Raw genomic sequence first — 24,428 nt, 5'->3', positions numbered from 1 at the left:
AGGCCCAGTGACCAGCTTTGGAGGGAGCACCAGCTTCAGCCAGCCACTTCTAAGTATGACACACCCAAATGGCAGACTGAGAAGGCACCAGAGCCCTGCTAATGCCAATCCTGCTCTGTAGGGTCAGCCCATGAGCAATAGCATTTCCACTGTTGTCACAGCCAGTTCTCACAACCAATCAGCCTGAGGGCCAAACCCTCCCACTGACATGCAAGCAGCAACCAAGGCTCAAGTACAACAGGAGGGCATATACAACCCACACAAGGGAACACCTGCAGCATCTGGCTCAGGTGACCAGGGAGAATGCACTACTGGGCCTGACAGGGCACCTACTACATTAGGCCACTCTACTAAGATCAGGAGGAACAGAAGTCCTACCTAATATATAGAAAACAAGCACAGGGAAGCAGGAAAAACAGGGAGACAAAGAAACATATCCCAAATGAAAGACAAGAACAAAGTTCCAGGAAAACAGCTAACCAAAATGGAGAAAAGCAATCTACCAGATGCAGAGCTCAAAATACTGCTTATAAAGATGCTCAATGACCTCAGCGAGAATTTCAACAGAGACAAGAAACATAAAAATGGAGACAGAAAACATAAAAAAGAAATACTCAGAAATAAAGAATAAAATAACTGAAATGAAGAGTACATTAGAGGGAATCAACAGTAGATTAGATGAAGCAGAGGTATGAATCAGTGATTTAGAAGATAAGGTACATAGAACACCCAGTCAGAACAGCACATAGTAAAAAAAAAATCCAAAAAAGGAGGATAGTGTATAGGGCCTGTGGGACAACATCGAGCATACCAACATTCACATCATAGGGGTACCAGAAGAAGAATACAGAGGGCAAGGAATTGAAAATCTATTTGAAGGAATAATGACGGAAAACCTCCCTAACCTGGATAAGGAAATAGACATACAAGCCCAAGAAGCACAGAGAGTCCCAAGTAAGATTAACCGAAAAAAGACACATCATAATTAAAATGCAAAGCTTAAAGACAAAGAAAGAATCTTAGAAGCAGTGAGAGAAAGTCAATTAGATACCTACAAAGGAGTTCCCATAAGACTGCCAGCTGATTTCTCAACAGAAACTTCATAGGTCAGAAAGGACTTGCACAAAATATTCAATGAAAAGCAAGGACCTACAATCAAGATTACTCTACCCAGCAAAGCTATCATTTAGAATCGGAAGATAAAGAGCTTCCCAGACAAGAAAAAGCTAAAGGAATTCATAACCACCAAACCAGTATTATAAGAAATGTTAGAGGAGGAGGAGGAGGAGGAGGAGGAATAATAATTATATATATATATATATATAATAAAATGGCAATAACTACGTATCTATCAACAATTACTTTAAATGCAAATGGATGAAATGCTCCAACCAAAAGACACAGGGTGACTGAATCGATAAGAAAATAAAACCCTATATATGCTGCCTATGAGAAACTCACTTCAGATTTAAAGACACACACAGACTGAAAGTAAAGGGATTGAAAAAGATATTTTATGAAAATGGAAACAAAACAAAACAAAAGCTATGGTAGCAATACTTGTACCAGACAAAATAAACTTTAAAATAAAGGCTATAACAAGAGACAAAGAAGGACCTAGTAATTCCATTTCTGGGTATTTATTTGACAAAACCCAAAATGCTACTTTGAGGGGACATTTGCATCCATCTGTATGTTCATTGCAGCATTGTTTACAATGGCCAAGATATGAAGGCAGCCTGAGTGCCCATCAATGGATGAATTAATAAAAAATAGGTGGTACATATATATAATGGAATGTTGCTTGGCCATGGAAGGGAATGGGTTCTTGCCATCTGTGGCAGCATGGATAGACCTGGAGGGTATTGTGCTGAGTGGAGTATGTCAGACAGAGAAAGACAGATTCAGTGTGATTTCACTTATATGTGGAATCTAAAGAACAAAATAAACAAACAAAATGGAAACAAACTCACAGAGACAGAGAACATTTTGATGGTGGCCTGATGGGAGGGGGTTGGGGCGATGTGTGAAAATGGAGAAGGGATTAAAAAGAACAAATTGGTTGTTACAAAGTAGTCATGGGGATGTAGGATATAGCAAAATGAACATGGTCAGTAATATTATAATAACTATGTATGGTGCAAGATGGGTACTAGGTTTATCGGGGTGACAGATGGGTGAAAAAGGTGAAGTGATTAAGAAGTACAAATTGGTAGTTACAAAATAGTCGTGGGGATGTAGGGTACAGCATAGGGAATATAGTCAATAATATGGTAATAACTATGTATAGTGCCAGACTAGACCAGTCAGGGGGATCACTTCTTAAATTACATAAATTATGTAAATGTCTAACCACTATGCTGTCCACCTGAAATTAATATAAAATAATATTGAAAATCAACTGTAATTGAAAAATTAAAAAAGGAGGGAGAAAATGAAAGTACCAAAAGCCTAAAATTTAAAACTCAATGTTTTAATTGTATTGGTTTTAACTTAACATATTATATTGGTACAAAAGTAATTGCAGTTTAAAGGGTTAAAAATAATCGCAAAAACCTCAATTACTTTTGCACCAACCTAATATTTTGAAGTCAAGTATCAGAGGATACTGCTCTTTAATTAACAAAAGTGACAGATTTTGAATTTCAATTCCTGTCTGCTTAGGGGAGTCTATAAGAAGAGCAAGTGACTAATAGGTCTCTGTGAAAGAGCTCTATCATAGAAATGATGGAGCAATTAAAAATCTTTTCCTATTTATTAAAATGAATCCTCACCTTGATCTCCTTTACTTGATTTTAAAACATAAAGGAATTTTCTTTTAACTAGTCCATAAACTTTTCATTAGTTCCTATGAATTGTACCCTATTTCATTGGTTACCAATGTATTTCTTTAATCTTAAACTGTAAGAACTGAAGCATTTTCCAAATTATATTCATATATTTGAAATTCTTGGCATAGACTATCAAAAATAAGGTTGACTTACCAGTAAATTTCATATAAACTAATCCAAGTAATTCTGCTAGAGCTACAATTCCCAAACCAGAAATCAGAAGAGGGCCGTGCACTGGGGCACACACTGTAAAAACAAATGAAATTTTGTATTAGAAATTCACATGAAAAAAAAAAAAAGAAAAGAAATTCACATGAAATAACTAAATGTTTTAAAGGAATCAGCAATAACAGTAATAATGTCAAGTTTTAAGGAGAGCAATTATTTTTCTAATTATCAAGAAACAAAAATTATCTACGTATGTTCATCCATTATTAACTCAGTCAGTAAAATGACTCCAAATTATTAAAATAAAAAAGCTTTGGCATGCATTACATTTACCTTATTATATCAAAACTAATGAAAAACAGGGTGTAAAGCCTAAGTCTCTAACCAACTGGAGCCTAGTTACTTTAAAAGCTCTTGCGCGAATATAGGTGTAGCCGTTTGGCTGCTAGAACAGTCAGCCAGCCCATAAGCCATATACAGGCAACACTCTCAGGGCAATGTGGAAAGCACTGTTCTCAGTGGGGCAAAATGAGAGTTCAAAGAGAAAAACTCTAGACACTGTGTGTCTAGATCTATGATGTTATATCAAATTAATACCTTTGCAATGTACTGAAAGCAACCAGATGTCCCTCAATATGTGAATGGATAAACAAACTGTGGTATATCCACACAATGGAATATTACACAGTGCTAAAAATAAATGAGCTATTAGTTCACAAAAAGACATGGAGGAATCGTAAATGCAGATTACTGAGTGAAAGAAGCCAATCGAAAAGGCTACATCCTATATGATTTCAGCTACACGACATTCTGGAAAATGAAAAAAATATGGAGACAGTAAATAGATGGAGGGTTGCCAGGGGTTTCAGGGTAGGGAAGATGAACAGGAAGAGCACAGAGGATTTTCAGGGCAGTGAAATTTTTCCGTATGGTTTTCTCTCTATGACTATGATTCATGTCATTACACATTTATCAAAATTATAGAACGTACAACACCAAAAGTGAACCCTAATGTAAACTATGGACTTTGGGTGATAATGCCATGATGACCATGTTGGTTCAATGGCCTGTAACAAATCTGGGGTGGGGGGAGTTAATAGTGGAGGAGGCAGTGAGTATGTGGGGTATATGGGAACTCTGCATTTTTCACTCAATTTTGCTGTGAACATAAAACTGCTCCAAAAGATAAAGTCTATATATTTAAAAAAGGAAAAGAAGAAAAAGAAAAAAGGTTTATCCAAGAGAAATTCCTACTAAGAAGACAAACTGGGACTAGAGAAGAGCGTGACCCTTACCTGAGACACAGAGGCTTAGTCCAACCACAGCGAGCACGAAGCCCAGGACCTGAAGTATCAATATGGCAATGCTGAAGGAGGACATCCCAACAGTTGGAGCTTTGAAGAAAAAGCATGTTGAGAGTGTTGAAGAAGCAATCACTCCGACTTGTATTTTGTGCAATCAGGAATAATATCCTATGACCAACGACTGACTCTGGAGCTCCTTGTCAGATGGTAGCTGCTTTCCCAGTGAGCAACACCATGCCTTTCCACACAAGTAGTCAGCTCCAGAGTCACACACTCAGCAGTCTTTTATTTTCTCAGTGAGCTGAGCTGGACTGGCAGTTTCACTCCAAACCTTGGAACAATGCTGCTTTTACCATATTTGTGCATTTTATAATATAAATGGCTATTATGCATGGCTTCACCACCTGCACACAAATTGCGCTGGTGGAGAGATTTTACATAATGATTTTATACAAGTATGCCCTTATAAACATCATAACTAGATCTGTGTTTTTATAACAAATTAATACCTTTCCAATATACAGCCACCCAGAGATAGACTCTAGGACCAAGAGTTAAATGTACAAATAAGAAAAAAAAATTCTTTAATACTAACAAAAAAAGTGTTAGTGATTTACTCCCCAAATGCAGTGAAAATGTTACCAATTGTAGGCTGGATATTTATATTATCTATTAAAACTACAACGTTAAGATTTCCCAATAACTAAAAAAATACATATTTCCACTATCTATGATTTAAACCCTATTTTGTAGAACTAGTTTTTTTTTGTTTGTTTGTTTTTTAAGGAGTACTTCAGCAAAAGAAGAGAAGGGGTATGTTTAATTATCTACTTATAACTTCAAAAAATTGAAATAAGAATATAAAGTTAATTTAGAAATTATATAGCATAGTTTTAAAAAGCCATTGATTGGCATCAAATATATTTGTGAAAAATCACTTTTTACAAAATAACTAAATACCTTGAAAACCTATTATAACCTTAAAATTAATCCATGTGGGGAAAATGTCACTAAGAATAGCTTGGGAAATATTTTAATTAACCAATTTTTATTATATTATAAAAAAACCATGCAAGAATGTTTTAATAAAAAATGCTGTTGTTTTAAATGAAAACGGTGGGCAAAATCATGCTAAAACAACAAATACTCACCTATCATAAAAACAGCGTACTGAAGTAATACTAATATCACTGTAGGAACAACAATTAAACCAAGTCCACTAGCCCTCTTTGTTGAATATTCACCTGTTAATATATAAAAATAATATTTAAAATATTTTCCTACATGCTTCCTACTCTACAGGAAGTTAAAGTACTTAATCTATTAAATGCATTCATCTCAATACTACTCTTATATACTGCAAAACTTTAAAAAATGTATGTTTTCCCCAAAACTTCACACAAACTAAGTGCTTATTTCTTGATTATTTAAGACAAAACTTAAGACATCTAAATGTCGACATCTAAGTCTGAACATGTCAAAAACTTGAATTGGCTCTGCCTCCTTCTTAACTACCTTACAGAATTCCAGTGAGAAACTTTGGAGCCTATCTTACCCAATCTTTCATTTCCTATATTCAACCTGTCTCAAAGTCAAAGCAGTTACTCTTCCTAGCCATCTTCTGAATTCATGTCCTTCCTCCCCACATACTAACTCCAGATGCAAGTAGAGCTGCCAAACTTATGTTCCTAAATATTACACCCATACTGTATTGTGCTCAAAAAATAAAACAAAACAAAATAAAATGGCTTTCTACAGTCTATACTTTGAGTCCTAGCCTATCTTTGCTGTTCCTTCCATGTGCTACATACCCTTATTTCCCACTCCCACTCCCATCCTCCAAATGTAAATGCTGTGTCAGATCCATTTGTTTCCCACAATCATTCCCACTTCCATATCTTGGCCAGTGAAGTTTGCCTCTGTAGTGGGTTGAATGGTGGCCCTAAAGATATGTTCACCTCCTAAATCCCCGGAATCTGTAAATATTAATTTATACGGCCAAAGACTCAGTATTACATCATATGGCAAAAGAGTGATTAAATTAAGGATCTTGAAAGAAGGAACTTATTCTGGATTATCCAGGTGGGCCCTTAATCCCATGACAAGTGTCTTTGGAGGGAGACTTAACATGGGGGAAACTGGAGTTATATTGCCACAAACCGAGGAATTGCAAAGATTGCCAGTAAATACCAGAAACTAGAAGAGGCAAGGAATGGATTCTTCTTTAGTGTCTTGGGAGAGAGTATGGTCCTAATGACACCTTTATTTCAGACTTACGGCCTTCAGAACTGTGAGAGAACTGCTATATTTTTAAGACACTCAGTTTGTAGTAATTTGCTATAGCAGCCCTAGGAAACTAATATCCCCCCTCCACCCTCTGAATGTCCTCAACCTTATCAATCTTGCCTTCCCTCATAGTAACTATACGTCTTACCTGGGATGAAAAGAATGGCTCCAACAATGACAACTATAGTGAGCACCAGTCCAGCAACAAACAAAAGAATGGTTTTCTCCTTCATAATACTGGAGTTAAATTTAAGTGCTTAAAAAACAAAGAAAGAATTGAATGAACTCAATAAGAAGTGAAGCTATTTCCATAACTTAAAAAGTACAGAGACCAACTGATAACTTCCTATAATTGAATAACCTTTGAGGAAAAATTCCTTCAAATCATGTCAAGCCACCTCAAATCTTTTTCATAATAAGTCAATAGTTAAACAGTGTCATGGCAGTATAAATATGAATGCTGAATTTATATGTGATGCTTTTATTCCCCTACATTTTAAATATGAAGTCATATACATTATACTTTCTCAATTGAAACATCATTAACCGTTTGGGCCAGACGATTCTTTGTTGGGGAAGGAGGCTGCTCCGTGCATTACAGAATGCTTAATAGCATCCCTGGCCCCTACAAACTACATGCCAGTAACAGCCTCCTACTTGCGTCAACCAACAATGTTTCTAGACATTGTCAAATGCCCCTTGAGGAGAAAAACTGCCTCAGGTTTACAACTGATGTAGATAATGCTGTTGGGAAACAACTGGTTAATTAATTAGTAATATTGAGAAAAAGAGAAATTTGTTCCACCTTATATAAAATTAGTAAAGCATCTGTAAATCTAGATAGTTCGTTTTGAAAAAGTTGAATAAACACATTGGACAAACCACACCCTCTTGAAATCCTGAGGGGGGGAAATGCTTAAAATGTTCAACTAAAATAACTTTATAAAAATAAACTATAAATACTCAACAGGACTGATCACATATGTTACTGTTTTTGACACTAGCTCTACTGTCAAGTACCTGGTATCTTCCATAAAAGAATAATGCAATGGAAATGCCTAAAAATATTATTTCTTTTACTATATCTTCACCATTTCGGTTTTGTTTTCGTTAATATTAAAATTAATTTTTAACCAAGAAAGTTGTTTAAAGTAACCTAAAAGCAGATTGAGCAGCAAAGAAAAACAGAGTGTACAATTGAAATTCTGCTTTGTTTCATCTAGGCCATTAATCAATGTCCTGAGGGGAAAATTTTTTTTACATGTTGTATTTAGCATTAAATTTGCTTCCACTAAAATGACAAACAGGTCAAATATATTAAAACAATAAATAACACCCTAAATGACCATGATAAAATCTATTTTTAAGGTATTATAACCTAGGGTTATATGAAAACCCTTGGTTAAGGTATTCAAGGTATAACACAGGCACCTGAATCCTCTTTTAAATCGCTACCTGTTCATACTTTAGATTGGAACCTCAACTTTATTCTTTTTAGGTGGAGCTAGATGGCTAATAAATCATCAATTGTAAAGCTGGGTAACTGAAATCCACATTAATCAGAAAAGAGTGAAAAACAATATGGCAAGTTCCCCAAGCTTTCATTTGATTCATCCAGACTTGGAACTTAACCACTCAGTTAGTTACAGGACTCATGACTATTACTCAGTCATGACCCTGCCTCATGGGGCACAGATTTTCACAGCTTCCCTATATTCTAGAATCATAAACTGGCTAGGATGAAATTCCATGTATAGGTTACAAAAGGCACAGAAACAGATAGAAAAATAAACTTTCTCTAGACAGATGTCAGGTTTTCCATTTTAATTCAATGCATCTTGTTACCTAAATAGAGTTGGAGAGTTCTGCAAAAGGGTTATAAAATAGAAGTTGTTTCAAATGCACCTCACAATTAATAAAACATTCAAAAGGCATTCTTCCAGGTTTAATACATAAAAAGCTACTAAGATCAAGCAGCAACAATTCACCTTCGAATACAGTAGAAGTTCATGTAAAAAGGCTGACTTAGATTTCCAGTCAAGATGGTGGAGTAAGTAAACACTTTGCTTTCCTCCTCTCATAACCACATCAAAATTACAACTAAACTACAGAACAATCATCCTTGAGAATGGCCTGAAGTCTGGCTGAATATAAGTCCTATAACTGAGGACATATAGAAGAAGCCACATCGAGACTGGTAGGAGGGGGCGGAGATGTGAACCGGCTGGTCCCACATCCACACATGGTGGTTGAAAATCAGGAGGGCTATTTCAGCTGTGGAGGTTTCCTCTGAAGAGCGAGGGGTCCCAGCCCCATACCAGGCTCCCTTGCCCAAGGTTCCAGTGCCAGGAAGAGAAGTCCCTACAACTTCTGGTTGTGAAAACAAGTGGGGTGGTGGCTGAATGAAAGGGAGGGCGGATGATGTCCCAGACTCTCCTTTTAAAGGACCCGCACATAGACTTAATTGCTGACAGACTTACTTATTCTGGGCTCCAGCTATGGGAAAGCAGGTTCAGTGATGCCAGGGACAAACCTGGGTGAACTGAGTTGTCTGGCTTCAGGGCAGGCTGGAGGGGCAGCTTTCTCCCAGACAGAAGTGCTGGCAGAAGCCATTATTTCTTTGTTGAGCCCTCCCCCCTATTAGCATGCAGACACAAGGAGCCACCAATGTGAGTCTCCATCAACCTGCCCAACATCATTCAGCCCACCCTGATGATTCCCTGAAACCCTGCCACACTCAATATGCAGGCCCACCCAAGCCACTTCCAGTGGCTTTTCCATATAAATGGCCTATCTTGGCTCTTGCTGCAGACTTTCCTAAAATTTTTTAAAGGTTCACAAACCCCAAACAAACAGCATTTCGCTTCGGCATGCCGTGTACTTGCTAAGCAGCCCCAAGCTGGGCACTAGTGGCAGCCGACCTTAGTTTGTAGCTTAGTCTCTACCAGGCACCTCCAAGCCCAGGGCAAGTGGAAGACATCTGTGGAATGCTTTATGGCTAATGTCAGGTGGCCCTGAGCAGGGAACAGGCAGAGGCTGAACATGGCCTGTGACAGGGCCCTCCAAGGAGGCCTCAGGGCTGGAACGCCCAGTGGCTGGCTTTGGACAACATGCTGGAGCATCACCCAGCTGCAGCCACAGACAACACATCCAAAGAGCAGACTGGGCAGGCACCAGAGCCCTGCTAAAGCCAATCTTGCTCTGTAGGGTCAGCCCTTGCACAACAGTTCCTCCACTGTAGTCATGGTCATTCCTCACAACCAATCAGCCTGAGAATCAATCCCTCCTACTATTGTGCAAACAGCTCATCTACAACAGGAGGGCATACAGAACCCACACAAGGAACACATCTGCAGCACCCGGCTCAGGTGCCCAGGGAGATTGTGCCACTGGGTCCCACAAGACACCTACTATATAAGGCCACTCTAATAAGACTGGGAGATATGGCAGCTCAACCTAATACATAGGAAGCAGGCAAAATGGGGAGACAGAGAAACATGTCCCAAATGAAAGAACAGAACAAAGCTCCAGAAAAAGAACTAAACAAAACGGAGAAAAGCAATACACTAGATGCAGAGTTCAAAATACTACTTATAAAGATGCTCAATGATCTCAGTAAGAACTTCTACAAAGAGATAGGAAACATGAAAGTGGAGATAGAGAACATAAAACAGTCAGAAATAAATAAAACAATAACTGAAATGAAGAATACATTAGAGGGAATCACCAGTAGTTTCTACTGATTGGTTCAACTACTATTTATTTCCAAGGCTTCCTTCAACTGTTCCTTAAATTAAGCAGCCGTTTCTAACAAATACGTTAGTGTGATCTACTTAAGTAACCACAGTCAATGAAAGAGTACACAAAATAAAATATGAGAAATAACAGTATTTACACTTTTTAAATACTTTTTTAAAGAACAGTTTTAGGTTTACAACAAAATTTAGAGGAAGGTACAGAGAACTCCCATATACTCCTTGCCCCCACACATACATGACTCCCCCATTATCAACCTCACTCCCAGAATGGCACATATTTTACCAAGGATGAACCTACATTGATACATCATAATCACCCCAAATCCATAGTTTAACTTAGGTTTCACTCTTGGTTTTGTACATTTTATAGGTTTGGACAAATGTATAATGACAAATACCCATCATTATAGTATAACACAGGGTATTTTCACTGCCCTAAAAATCCTCTGTGCTCTGCCTGTGCAGCTCTCCTTGCACCCCAATTCTAGAAACCACTGATCTGTTCACCGTCTCCACAGTTTTGCCTTTTCCAAAATGTCTTATAGTTGGAATTATACAGCACGCAGCCTTTTTAGATTGGCTTCTTTCACTTAGTAACATGCATTTATTGTTCCTCCACGTTTTTCTGTGGCTCGATAGCTCATTTCTTTTTAGTGCTGAATATTAATTAGCACATTGTCTGGATGTATCATAGTGCATTTATCCATTCACCTACTGAAAAATATCTTGGTTGCTTCCAAGTTTGGCAATTATGAATAAAGCTGTTATAAACATCTATGTGCAGGTTTCTGTGTGGACATAAGTTTTCAACTCCATTTGGATAAATACAAAGGCACACAACTGCTGGATCATCATATGAAAGAGTATGTTTAGTTTTATAACGAATTGCCAAACTGTCTTCCAAAGTGGCTGTATTATTGTGCATTCCCACTAGCAGTGTATGAAGGGTTCCTGTTGTTCCACATCCTCACTAGCATCTGGTGTTGTCAGTATTTACATTTTTAACAAAACGTGTAAACTCAGTGCTCCTGACACAGAAATACCAAATATATGGGGAGACAATATTATATTTTGCCAATAAATTAGGAATTCTAAAATTTTCCCTTTTATACCTTCTGTAAAATAATTAAATCTAGCCAGCTCTTTCCCAGAAATGAGCTAGGTTGGTTCATTCATTTGTTCTATAAATATTTACTGTGTAGCTACAATGCACCAGGCGCTTTTATCAGTCCATCTCAACCAAATCAAGGTACACGTAGATTACTTTATTGGAGAATTGATTGAGCACCTACTATGCAATCACTATTCTAAGTGCTGGCAGCTGCCAAAGACAAATACTCCTGCCTCAAGGCCCTTACATTCTAATGTGTGAGTGAGTGTGTATGTTTGGGGTGGGAGGCAAGGGAATGATGGGAAGTGTTACTCTTAGATATTAATCCCCAGTTAAATAAAAGGTGTGGGTCTACTCTAGCCTAAGAAAGCCCTACATATGTAATCTTTCAAACTCATGTGAATAAAGAAATGGCATTATCCCTCTAGCCACCTGAAGAAACAGCTAATGTTAGAAACAGATAATCCATTAGGGTTTCCTCATCTCCTAATCACTGATATAAAGCACATGTAAGATAGAATGCAGGTTGTGGTTGATGAAATCTAGTGAAATTAGCAGATCAATTTGGAAATCAAATAATATCTATCATCTAAGCTTTCATCATATTCTGAAGACGGGATTGATAAGCCTATCTAGGCCCACACAGACCAGTCTATGAACAAAACCCCCAAATCCAAGAATTTGATGCCTGCTCAAAGATATGACATTTAGATGGTCCCTTCCTAAATGATTAGTGATTTAATGATGATACAAGGCTAACCAGTGAGGTATAATGCATATCAGACTAAGAATAAATCATAAAGGGTTGATGTGTTTAATTTTATTATTATAGTGCTATTTTCTGATAACTCTAGGAAAGGAATTTTTAGTATCCTTTTGGTATCTGATGAGCTGAAAATTAATATTGTCTTCAATGCGGGATAAAGCACATGTGATAACTTTTAAAATAAAATTACAATTTCAAATTTTAAAATTATTTTATTAAATTTAAAATACTATTTATAAAAAAGACTTAACATGCTCCTAAAACAAAACAGGCTTTGTGAAACTGGTACTAGGGGAAAAAATGAATAGTAATGCCAATGATAAACTGGTTACTTGCCAGAAGGCAAGTGAAATAATTTCATAATAAGCTCCATACACTACCCAATTTGCTTTGATGAAACAATTTTGTCAAATGAATAGTAACTAGAAATCACATTCTCAGTCTATCGGACCCAGAAATAAAAGAGCCCAGGCTTTGTATAGCAAGTACTTTGAATATAAAAGATTGAAAAAGAGGCTGTCCAACACACTAACTCCCTTTCCTTGGTTCCAAATGTTCGCTGGTCTTGTGGATGATGTCCTAACTTCAGAGTGTATGCAGGAAGTTGGGATGATGGAATTTGGAAAAGATCAGAGCAATAGCAACTACATTTCTACAAGAGTGTATTGCTGAGCTACCGTTTTTTTTGTGTGTGTTTTTTGTTTTTGTTTTTGTTTTTTTGGCTTCTCCTACAATAAAATCAGTGCATAGAGCATTATTTAATAACAGAATGTAATAATTATGTGGACAGGACCAAGGAAAGGCACTGAGAGTTCAAGATTATTTAATGGCATTCAGAGTAAAGTTAAGAAAAAAGTCCTATTAATAGTAGTCATCAACCAGGTCACAGAATGATTCTTTGTAATATTTACTGTGATATTTTACCTTCCTGGATAGAAATTTCTTGGTGCAAGTTGGTATATATCCTCACTTCTTCAGAATGATTTTTTTAATCTACAAAGGAATTCCCCATTTCATTACTTTTTAAAAATGTGCTTTCATGGACTAATGACTTTCAATATTAAGCTAGTCCTCAAAATTGAACTCAAGGAAAGACTTAGTAGGATCTCAAGACTGTTGTGACAGAGAATTTTTTTCCTTGAATTCCCCAACAATAATTTCTACAGGGACACCTAACCAAATACCTCGATCAGTAACCAAAATCCTTGTGGCATAATCTTGTGCAGAGACTAGGAAGTTAGAAAATGAAAGGTGCCTAGGAGGCATGAGTTTAAATACATTACAGCAGTCCTGGCTTTGCACAGTTCTGATATGCATGAATTTCAGTTACCATGACTTAATTAAGTAACACAAGCCTCCTAAAAACACAGTTCACATTTCAGTTATCACAATATGTAAACTGAGTAACTGATAAAGTGCAAACTTCACTGCTATCTCTTCAGTCCACAAATCACTACATAAATAACAGATGTGCATCATGATCACTGACCAATCACGTCACTTCTTTCCAAGGGGACCAATCATGTCACTTCTTTCCAAGACTATTGGTGACTGGTCACTGCACATCTGTTACTCAATTCACGCACAGACAGCAAAGCCTATGTTGTATTACCTCCTATTTCCCTGTGATAAACCACTGTGACATTTTACAATGGATAATCAAAGGAGGAAACTGGGCAATAAAGATGAAAGAGCAAAGAAATGAAAAGTGATAATGCTAAAAGTGAAATTCAAACAGAACATAAATGGCATTATAGAAGAAAGAGCTGATTGTGGAAATGTCAACTACTGCCATTGAAGAGACTCTAGATATGCAGCCAGAGGAACTTCGTAAAACTTATTGGCATACATTAGGACAGGGAGGAGGTTGTGACACAAAGAATAAAGATGTCCCAGAAGAAGTGACTCTGGCAAAAAGCTTTACATGAAAGGAACTCTCAGAGGTAGTTCATGACACTGAAAACACAATGGATAAAATGCTGGAAGCTGATTCAAACTTAGAAGGAGTATGGCAATTCACCAAGGCATTGAAAAGATGCTTGCTCTATATTCGAAGTCTTATGACAAGAAGGCAAGCATTGTTAAAATGAACTCTTGATAAAACACTTTAATTTCCAGTGTTTTTAATGTTTTAATTTACTATGTACTAAATATTAGTTTTTTACTCTTGTTTCATTACTGAATACAGTTATTATTGATAGTAAGAGTTTAAAAAATTATTTTTCAATTACAGTTGACATACAATATTATATTAGTTTCAGGTGTACAGTAAGAGCGTTTTTAAATGTTGGGACAAAAATTTTAGAGGTCATGGAGCAACAGTAATTTTTCCCTTGTATTAGGTTGCTTTCCAGAGTTTCAGCTTACACGGTCTTGCTTATGGTCTCCTAAGTCTGTGTAAAGGGAGGTCTCCTCGTATACCTGTGCAACCAAAGTTCCAAGGAGGGAAAAGTAAGCCTAGATACACCTATCTCAAAGAACATCAAAATATTAGCCAATTCTTGATACGGAGTTGAACCTTAATCGTACAGGAACTAGAGGTCTTGGTAGGCAGCACTCTTGAAATCACTTACCAAACATGTAAATGATGGAAAGTACCTGTTATATGTCAGAGTGAAGAAGAAGAACCCTGAAAATCAGCCAGAAACTTAATTGTCAGTGGAGTGGGAAACTGTGAGTCAGAACAAGTGCCAGAACTTCAATGCTATCAGAGATTTGTTACTTCGGTTAAGGCTTAGTGTTGGATTCTAGTAATCTCCGAGCTGTTTTCTGAGCATAAGATTCTGCTTAAAAGTTTGTAAGTTAAAGCTAAAGGACAAGGTATTTAGGAACATTTCCCTGTAAGCGACCTTTGTCTTTAAAAGGTGAAAGGTCTAGAAGAGCTTCCCATACCTGAGAGCCCTTGGCGTGGCTTCAGGAGTTCAGAAGGCTCCTCAGTCTTCCTCAATAGGACCAATGGCATCCTGAGACCAATTCTAAGATAGCCTTCTGGTATAAAGACACTCTGTCTACTTCAAGTGAAGGCATAACTTGCTGTCTTCACTGAAGGCTTATTTAGCCTACAGAAGGTCCAGGTTTTATCTTGGACCACCAAAAGACAGAGCTGGGAAAACCACTGAGAGAAACCCCTGTGGTCACGTACAGACCGTAAATGGTAATCATAAGTGAAAGAGAACTAGAAACTGAGAAAGTGGAAGTCACAGGTCTGAGTTACTATTAATAGTCTAGGGACTGTAAGGTAGCACACCCCAAAAAGTGTGTAGCAAAGCAATAAATGGAAGGACTCTCCTGTTGGTTGACTCCCCAGGGCATAAACAGGAGGCCTCTTACAAAAGGTACCGGAAGAAAAGTATTATAGATTGAGATCCCTGTCTACCCCAAAGACGTGACAGAAGGCACAGAACAGGCACACTTACTTGTCTCTTCAACATAAGTGTGAGTGCCACAAAGCTAGGGGCAATATGCATTTTCCTTCCACATTTTCTGTATACAGCCCTGTGCCTAGCCATCAGCAGGTATCTGTCAACAGACATTTGTTGACTAAATAAACAAAGCAGGGCCACATTCTGCTCTATCAATAACAGTTTCATTTATTCAGTCTGTGTACCCCGATAAAGGTTCACTCTTCAGGGAAAAAAATCTCAAAATAAGTTCAAGACAAGTGGGATCAAATACATGGTGATGGAAGGAGAACTGACTCTGGGTGGTGAACACATAAAGTGATACATAGATGATGTACTACAGAATTGTACACTTGAAACCTATATAACTTTACTAACTAGTATTACCCCAATAAACTTTAATTAAAAAAAAAAAAGTTCAAGACAGGGAGGAAATACAGTGTAGTAGTAAATAACACTGGTTCAAATCCCAGTACCACAAAGAAACACCTGGATGATTGTGGGCGAACTGCCTAACCTATCCATGCCTCTGTTTCTTATCTATAAAATGGGAATGGTAATAATAGTACCTAACCCCCATAAAGTTCCTGGGAGAAGTAAGTGTGATTTCAGATGGAGAGAACTTTGCACTGTAACTATCACACAGAGCAAGAGCTCCACAAATGTTTAGGTATTTCATAAACAGCTTTCAAAGTCAGTCCAGGCAAGGCGAATCAGGTATATACTATATACCTTCTACACACACACACACACACACACACACACACACACACACACACACACAGAGTTCTTTGTTCTAAGACAAGCCTAACAAAAATCGCCACCAAAATATTTTCAGGTTCATAAGCACACTCCTTAAAATATGACCAGTAGAACAAATATAAAAAAGGACATTTATCTCACTAACACAAAAATGAAAATGAAAATGAAAACAAGATTTTTTTTTTACCTATCAAATTAGCAACGATTTTAGAATTATAATGATGTCAGGATTGTGAGGCGAAAGATAGCTGTTCTCATCTGCAGTAGTAATTGATACAATGTATCTAGAAAACATTTGGCAGTATGTATCAAAAGTCTTAAAATTCTCTACTATTTCCAGCCTCACATGTCTTTAGCAGAGTGATACTTTGATACTATGGTACCTTCATAGTATCCAAAAAAACAAACAAAAACAAATTAGAAACATCCTCAATATCAATCAAGTTGAGAGTTAATTATAGTGCATTCCTAAAAGGAGAGCATAGGCAGCTATAAAACGATTTCTGAAAACATGGAGGCAGGAATCAGGATGTACAAGTATATAAGCTATGTGAGTCCATTTATAGTTTTTCTTTTTTTAAGAGAGATATCAAAAATACATAGAAAAAAGACAGAAAAGGAATCAGGAAATTAACTAGAATATACCAATAGTTTATTTCTAGGTTGTGGGACTCTAGATGATTTTTTTTTCCTAATAACTTCCTATATTGTATAAGGTATCCTAAAGTGCTCTGTATACTTTTTTAACTCAGAAAAAAATTTGTAAAGCTTATTTTGTAAAAATATGGCTAATAGGAACAGATTCACTCCTGGTTCAATCCACTAAAAATAATGTTACTAGTGAAAATGCTATGATCAGCAAACTGTAATCAATCCAAAAGCAACAAATCACACCCTGTGAAATAATTTCATGATCTTAAAAAAAAGGCAATTTCCTCCCTAAACTAAATGTGGGTCTGAAGGCCCAGTTCTGTCGACAGGGTTAAAAGCCTTCCTAGCGTGTGAAGACCAACGAGGTCTTGATGCTACTTCAGTCTTCTGCTTCCCAAAATTCTAAGAAATTTTCCACAGGAATTCTAGACACCATTTTGAAAGTGAGAGTTGTGAAATGTCTTGACTGTTGTCACCATTAGTCCTTTCTTCCCCTTTTCTGCCTTTTAGACAAAAGTTGAGGATAGCTTTGAAATCTATCAACTTCCAGAGTGCCATCCACTGAGAAGAGCCCCTAAAAATGTACAACCAGTCATCTCATCTCATTTTTCATGTTGATGTATTACTTTAGATACACGTGCCTTAAACTTCTGAGTAGAAGTAAAATTTATGAAATATACAACAAGCCAATCCACTACAATATTTTACCAGCTTTCACTGTGTTTTACAGGTTGCAGAATGAAATAAATAAATGAAATTAGCATTATTTACTCCTTGCTTGCATAAATGTTAACTGGCTTTCAATGACTATTTCAGTGCACTATTGGGAGGTAAGTAATAAATCTTACGTTTAAAAGTTTAGACTGTCACCTCAAAACTTCACTAATTTAATAAATTTCATTTACCAAGTTGGTATGGAAATACAGTTGACGCTTGAACAACGTGGGGGTTAAGGGAACTGCACAGTCGAAAATCAGCATATAACTTTAGACTCACTAAAAACTTAACAACTACAATAGCCTATTGTTGGAAGGCTTACTGATTAACTCAACAGTTGATCAACACATATTTTATGTTACTTGTATTATATACTGCATTCTTACAATAAAGTAAGCTAGAGAATAGAAAATGTTATTAAGAACATCATAAGGAAAATACATTTACAGTATTTATTGAAAAACATCCACGTATAAGTGGACCTGCCCAGTTTAACCCTATGTTGTTTAAGGATGAACTATATAGCTGAATATAACCATCAACCAGAATGCATATTACCTTTTTACTTAGTAGTGACAAGTCTACATTGTTGAAGCTAAACCTGATACAGCCTTAAGATCTGCCCTGAGAAGTCTGGTCATGTGATTATTACAGCAAAACATGATCAAAGAACACAACCCTCCTGTGGCGACTTCCTTAGAGGCTGCAGAATTACACGGTAAGGATGATAAACATGGTTCACACAGGGCTTTTCCAAGGATGAACACAGGTATACAAAGAAGTTCAAACTGGGAAATTAAGACAGAGAAGTCTTAACGCTCAAAAGGGCAACATCCTATCTTAACACTAATGTAAGCTGTGGCCGTCACTTTACCAAATAAAATAATGTGTGTAAGTCTCTGTAAACATTAAAATCAGCACGAATTTAAGTATATTAGGATTCCCACTATTCATTGTTTTAAAAAAACCTTCTCAGGAAGGCAGCAAATTACAGGGGGCCGGGGGGAGGGAGAATATATATATGTACATATACATATATACATATATTCTTAATATTAAGATTATATATTCTTATTTATAACATGATCACACTTCCTAATACAACTTAGTTAAATATTTCATTAATATTGCCTCCCAGAAATAACTATTTCATCACTAAAACAGAAGTGAAAAATAGAAATTAATACTTACTCACAATACCAAACTGTCCCCAGAACAGAAGTATAGCCAACATTGGGAAAATAACAATAAGGATATTTTCATTTGGAGAAAACCATGAAACTGGAAAGACAGAAAACAAAAATCACAATTAATATTTACTATAATAACTTTAAGTCCTGTCAAGGAATGATCAACAATATATTTTATTGTGGAGATAGAAAATAATTCTTAATTAAACCTGTGGCCTTAAAATACATACCTACATACATAATTACAGATATAATTTACTTATATAACACATTTTATTTCTAAAACAAAAACTAGTTGTTTAAGCGTTTCTCACCCCCGTTTCCCTAACCTAGGGTTTATGGAAGGTCACATGCTACAGGAGCTGAGAACAAGGCTCTGCAGCCCCACTGCCTGGGTTTGAAATCCAATTCTCAAGTACAGTCTTTGTGACCTTAGATAGCTGTTCTTCAGCTGTTACACCAGTACAAGCCAGGACCTCCACCTTGAAAGATTGTGGTAACTATTAACAGAGTTAAGTTATGAAAAGGGCTTAAAACAATGCTTGGCACTTATCAAGTGCTCAGTAAACATTAACTCCAATTATTATTAGGTGCTCTTACAGGAAATGCCTGTATGTGTACAGTGCCAAGAGTTTACCTAAGAGTAACAGTGAAGTAACTCTTCCCGTAAAGACTGACTCAGGGGACGAAAGTCAGGCAGCTGTACAACTGAGTACTCTCCCCTGACTGACTTAAGACCCAGACAGACGTGAGCCCTAGCTTTTCTGAAACTTACTCTGAACAGAAGGTGTATTTGTGAATAACTAGGCTCGAAATGCCTATTTATATGTAAAGTAACACGAGGAGCTTTAGGTACTAAGGAAGCTTCTAGTAAGTGGGTCACATGATACCTAGACAGTGAAAATATCGCCACCCATTCTATATAAAGGAAACTGTGATAGTCAGACTTCAAATGAAATTTGTTGACAACTTTTAAAAATTAAGTTTAATCGCATTTTGTCAACTCTTGAAATTTCTTCTGTAACAATAAAGCCAAGTAAATGCACTGAAAGCATTTCAGTGTTTGCCTGTGCAGGGGGAGAAGCTGTTGTGTGAAGAACACTTCTTCTGAGTACTGGCCAAAGCAAGCACGGGTGTTCCTTTAAAATTAACCCTTTCAAGGCCTCCACTGTTCTGCCTCTCTCTGTATCAGCATGTGACACAGCATTGGGATCTGTCATACCATAATGCTAGCCATGCATTTCTTGTGTTAAGCTTATAATGTTAAACTCTGGTAAATGTTCACAATAATCCCCAGAATATAACAACACTACAAGTGTTTATCTTAGAGGTATTAGCTTTCTAGTATCTAGCATTTTGCCCTATACATGGTAGACACTCAGTAGGTATACTGGTGAAGGTTGCAATGGTCATAAGATAGTTCAGTACATGAATGTAAGACTTTTTTTTAATGCTCCCATGGTTGCAGATCTCCACCAAGACATAGATGTTTCCAGATAATCTGAACCACCACCACCTTAATTTCCAACTGAATTACTTAACATCTTCCTGTAACACAGAAAACTTATTTCAATTTGGCCTAAAATCCTACCAGGAAAAATCTTTGTGAATTTTGCTTAGGTTTTCTATATAATGCCCAAAGGATTTGATAAAAGCTTTATGATCTAATGACTATTCTTAATCAACTTATTTTTCTCTACCCATTTTCTCGATTATTATGTTTTGAGTTGGGTACATTTACTTCTCAAATTCTCAGTTATTACATGAGAAATTATTAACCCCTTCTTAAGGCTGAGGAAACTGAGGAACAGTAAATTAAGGATCTTCAGTATCTTAAATTTTCATGTCCCAAACTGACTCGATACACCCTCCCCACTTCCAGACCTCCCCTCTTGGTTTTCGCCATTGCAGCGGTGGAGACGCCATTCCCCAGTCGCTCAGACCAAAAACCCTGGAGTATCCTCGCCTCCTTGGTCTCTCTCACACCCCACGTCTGGACCAGCAGGCCATCCTGCAGGCTCTAACCTTCACAATATAGCCAGTATCTGATCTCATGTTCAAGATGCGCTGACAATGAAATGTTCTTTCACTGACCTCTCCCCCCACACAACAGAACAATCTGCAACAATCTTTGGATCTAGTAACAGAAATCTATTAGAGAAAATAAGAGGTATGTTTGACTGGGGTCTGACCACTCATTTTGCACCTACTACACAAACATTTATTGAAAGCCCAACATGGGCAGGATATTCACTCAGCAGTGGACAAGACAGGTGGGGCCAGAGGTTGAGGAAGGAGAAGGGTTGAAGAACAGATTCTTGTGGGTAGTAAGGAAAGGCCCTGGGGAGAGGAACTGGACCTAAGCCTTGGATGGCAAGGAGTCTGCCCCTGTGAAGACAGGAAAGAAGAGACTCCAAAGAACAGCAACTTCGAGCAACCAAATGATGGCCACTGTGGCTAGAATTTAGTGATACACGAGGAGACAGGAAGAGTTTGCTGGGCCAAGACCATGTTGGGTCTTAACAGCTAGTTAGGAGAATTTGTATTTTATTCTGAGAGCAATGACAAATGATTGGAAAGCCTCAAATGCAGACGAAAAATGACCTGATTTATTTAAAATATTCTTTGGTGGCCTTGTGAAGAATGAATTCTAGAGAAAAGGGACATATCAGAAAGTTACTGCAGCAACTGGGTAGAGACAGGAGGGAAGATGTGGCCCACAAATGCAGTCCTGAGTTCACTTTTACTCATATTTAAAGACATAACAAGGAATTGTCCCAAAGGAAGGTGGCTAGAATGGGTATCCTGAAACCATAAGTAATGGCTGAAAGAAGTGGAGATTCTTACCTTAAATAAGAATAAACTTGGGAGAGAAATACTATAGCCCTCCTAGTGAGTGAGAAATTGCCTGGCTGCAAGTTTTAGCTTGACGAACAGAAGAATCGGAACTGCCTGATAACAGACCAAGATCCATTAGGAAGTAACAGTCTCATCATGTCAAGCATTTAGGCAAAAAATATGAATGACCAATTACCTGGGGTGTGATAGAAGCAACTGCTGAATCAGATGGCAAGACAGACTAGATGAGTACTAGAGGACTCCAAACCTCTGTGCAGAAATAATATTTCAATGACAGAAGAGGGTAGAATCATAGAACAAAAAATATTATTGTCTAAGTGATTCTTAAATCACTTACATTTAAGTGATTTAGAGTAAGTCATCAGAATCACCAGAGGGTTTATTCAAACTTCCACACTCGCCCCTCTCAGCTCCCACCTCAAGATTTTAATATGTTCCCCATGGTAAACCTGTGTGTGTGTGTGTGTGGGGGGGGGGGTTGTCCATGATTCTCTCAGATTAAAAATCACTGCTGTAGACCTCTGCGGTATGAATGTGTTACCTCTGTCTAATTTGTTAAAGTGAGAAGAGTTTGAGGATCATTGAATTGGACAGTCAAGTACTAAATGAGATACTGGAGAAAAACCCAATGCTTTATATAAAACCACTCATATGCCCACTAAGCTATTGATTTGTTATGGTTGTACTGTCAGATGACTTTAACTCTTGTTTCCTAAGGGGAGAAGGAGACAAGATTCTTCTTTAAGGTCCTTTTCAGCTCTAAATTTCTATGGCACTAAGAAAATAAACTTAAAATGGACTAAGAACAATATTTGATAATTTTTGACCTCAGGATTAAGAAAAATATTAGGTTGGTGCAAAAGTAATTGCGGTTTAAAAGGTTAAAAATTGCAAAAACCGCAATTACTTTTGCACCAACCTAATAATTCAAGGTCATCTACACGCTCATTCTACTCAAGCCATGGCTGACGACTCTGCCCACTAGTCTCCCCCAGTTCCTGGTCCGGTACAGTGGCTCTCAGGAAGATAACTTTCTTGTTAGTGGAAAGGCAAAGAAATGATATTAAGTAGGTGTGGTCTACGGATGAGTACTTCAATTTTGCTCCCCAGCCTAAGTATGATAAAAACCCAGCACTTCATTTCTCTTATCATTGTGTACAAAACAAGATAACCCAAAAAAGTGAACAAATCACTCAAGTGTGCCTCTCCCCCAAACATATACAGGCATACCTCATTTTACTGTGCTTCGCTTATTATGCTTCATAGATGTTGTGCTTTTTACAAATTGAAGGTAAAACCTTCCACCAGTCAGACTCGCTTTACTGCAGTGGTCTAGAACCAAACCCACAATGTTTCTGAGGTATACCTGTATGTGGTAAACCTTCACGAACACAGAAAACACCAGTTTCCACAAAAGAAGCTCACAATGCAATTTAAAACACTAAAATTCAAGCCAGTTTTTACTTGATGTTTCAGGATTGTGATTTTTTTTTTTTTGAGATACTGACTTGGCTCGGCAATAGTCCCAGTTATTTAATCAAACCCAGAATTCTAAGGTGGCTCCCCAAATCCCTGTCCCGTGAAAGCAGTCTTTCATAACCTCTCTCCCTTGAAGGACATGGTACTGTGAATAGGGTGGATTTCATTCCTATGATTATGCTGTGTATATGGAAAAGGGGATTTTGCTGGTTGAATTAAGGTCCTCAAATCAAATGACTTTAAGAAACAGAGATTGTCCTTGGGATCGAGGGGGCTGACCTAATCAAGCGAGCCTTTAAAAGGGTCTGGGCTCTTCCTGGCAAAAGCAATGTAACATGTGAGAGGAATTCAACAGGACAAAGATTTTCCACTGCTGGCTTTAAGCATGGAAGTGACTATGTGCAAAGAATGGGCGCAATCTCTCAGATCCGAGAGAAGCCCCTCGAGCAGACAGCCAGCAAAGAAACAGCGACCTCAGTCCTACAACGAGAAGGCACTGAATTCTGCCACAATCATGAGAGCCTGGAACAGGACTCCAAACTCCTGAGAAGACAGCCTGGCCAACGCTTTGAGTCTAGCCGTGTAAAACTGAGTGGAGGACCCAGTCACACCGTGACCAGCACAGTGACCTGCATGACAGCGAGCTTATCCATGGGTGTTGTTTTAAGCTGCTCCACGTGTAGTTATTTGTTATTCAGCACTAAAACCGAACACAAGGATCTTGTAATGCCTTCATGTCAACATCAGGAACATTCTATATATAATGTTGACAATGATGGAAACAGCAACTCTGCTGAACTTGAACTGACCTTTTTACACAAAACCCTCATAGCCTACTTGGAGAAATGTAAAATGTTAAATTCCAAGTTTTTGTATCATTAATAATATAACTGTAGATGTTAATAACAAATTTTATAACTATATTTACATTTAGTATTTGGTTGTTTACAAGGTGTTGTCACAGAAACCATATACCATAGTGGTGAAAAACAAAACAAAACAGAAAGACTGGGTTTTGAAGACAGACAGATGTAGGTTAAAACCTTGGCTATGACGCTGACCTTGAACACATACCTAAATCTCTCTTCTGGTAAATGGTAAGGCCTATATCTATCCCCCAGAGTCCCTGAGAAGAGCTCTATCTA

At 37.5% G+C, this 24,428-nt stretch overlaps 1 protein-coding gene across 6 annotated transcripts in view; it reads right to left on the bottom strand.

The window, feature by feature from the left end:
• Positions 1-24,428, bottom strand: part of CD47 (CD47 molecule) — a 56,403-nt gene that overhangs the window by 14,841 nt on the left and 17,134 nt on the right. For all 6 annotated transcript variants that reach the window (XR_002138260.2, XM_019742932.2, XM_019742930.2 and 3 more), the window contains exons 3-7: positions 18,947-19,036; positions 6,738-6,845; positions 5,455-5,547; positions 4,295-4,393; positions 2,985-3,077 (exon numbers count right to left, since the gene is read on the bottom strand). Coding sequence is in view for 5 of the 6 variants with exons in the window: in XM_019742932.2 (XP_019598491.1) it covers positions 2,985-3,077; positions 4,295-4,393; positions 5,455-5,547; positions 6,738-6,845; positions 18,947-19,036 (483 nt within the window). In the remaining variant the exon portion in view is untranslated. The remainder of the gene's footprint in view (positions 1-2,984; positions 3,078-4,294; positions 4,394-5,454; positions 5,548-6,737; positions 6,846-18,946; positions 19,037-24,428) is intronic.

This window comes from Rhinolophus sinicus, linkage group LG01, assembly GCF_036562045.2.
Source record: "Rhinolophus sinicus isolate RSC01 linkage group LG01, ASM3656204v1, whole genome shotgun sequence".
In the NCBI taxonomy this organism is placed as follows: Eukaryota; Metazoa; Chordata; class Mammalia; order Chiroptera; family Rhinolophidae; genus Rhinolophus; species Rhinolophus sinicus.
This window is presented reverse-complemented; position numbering and strand designations above follow the sequence as displayed.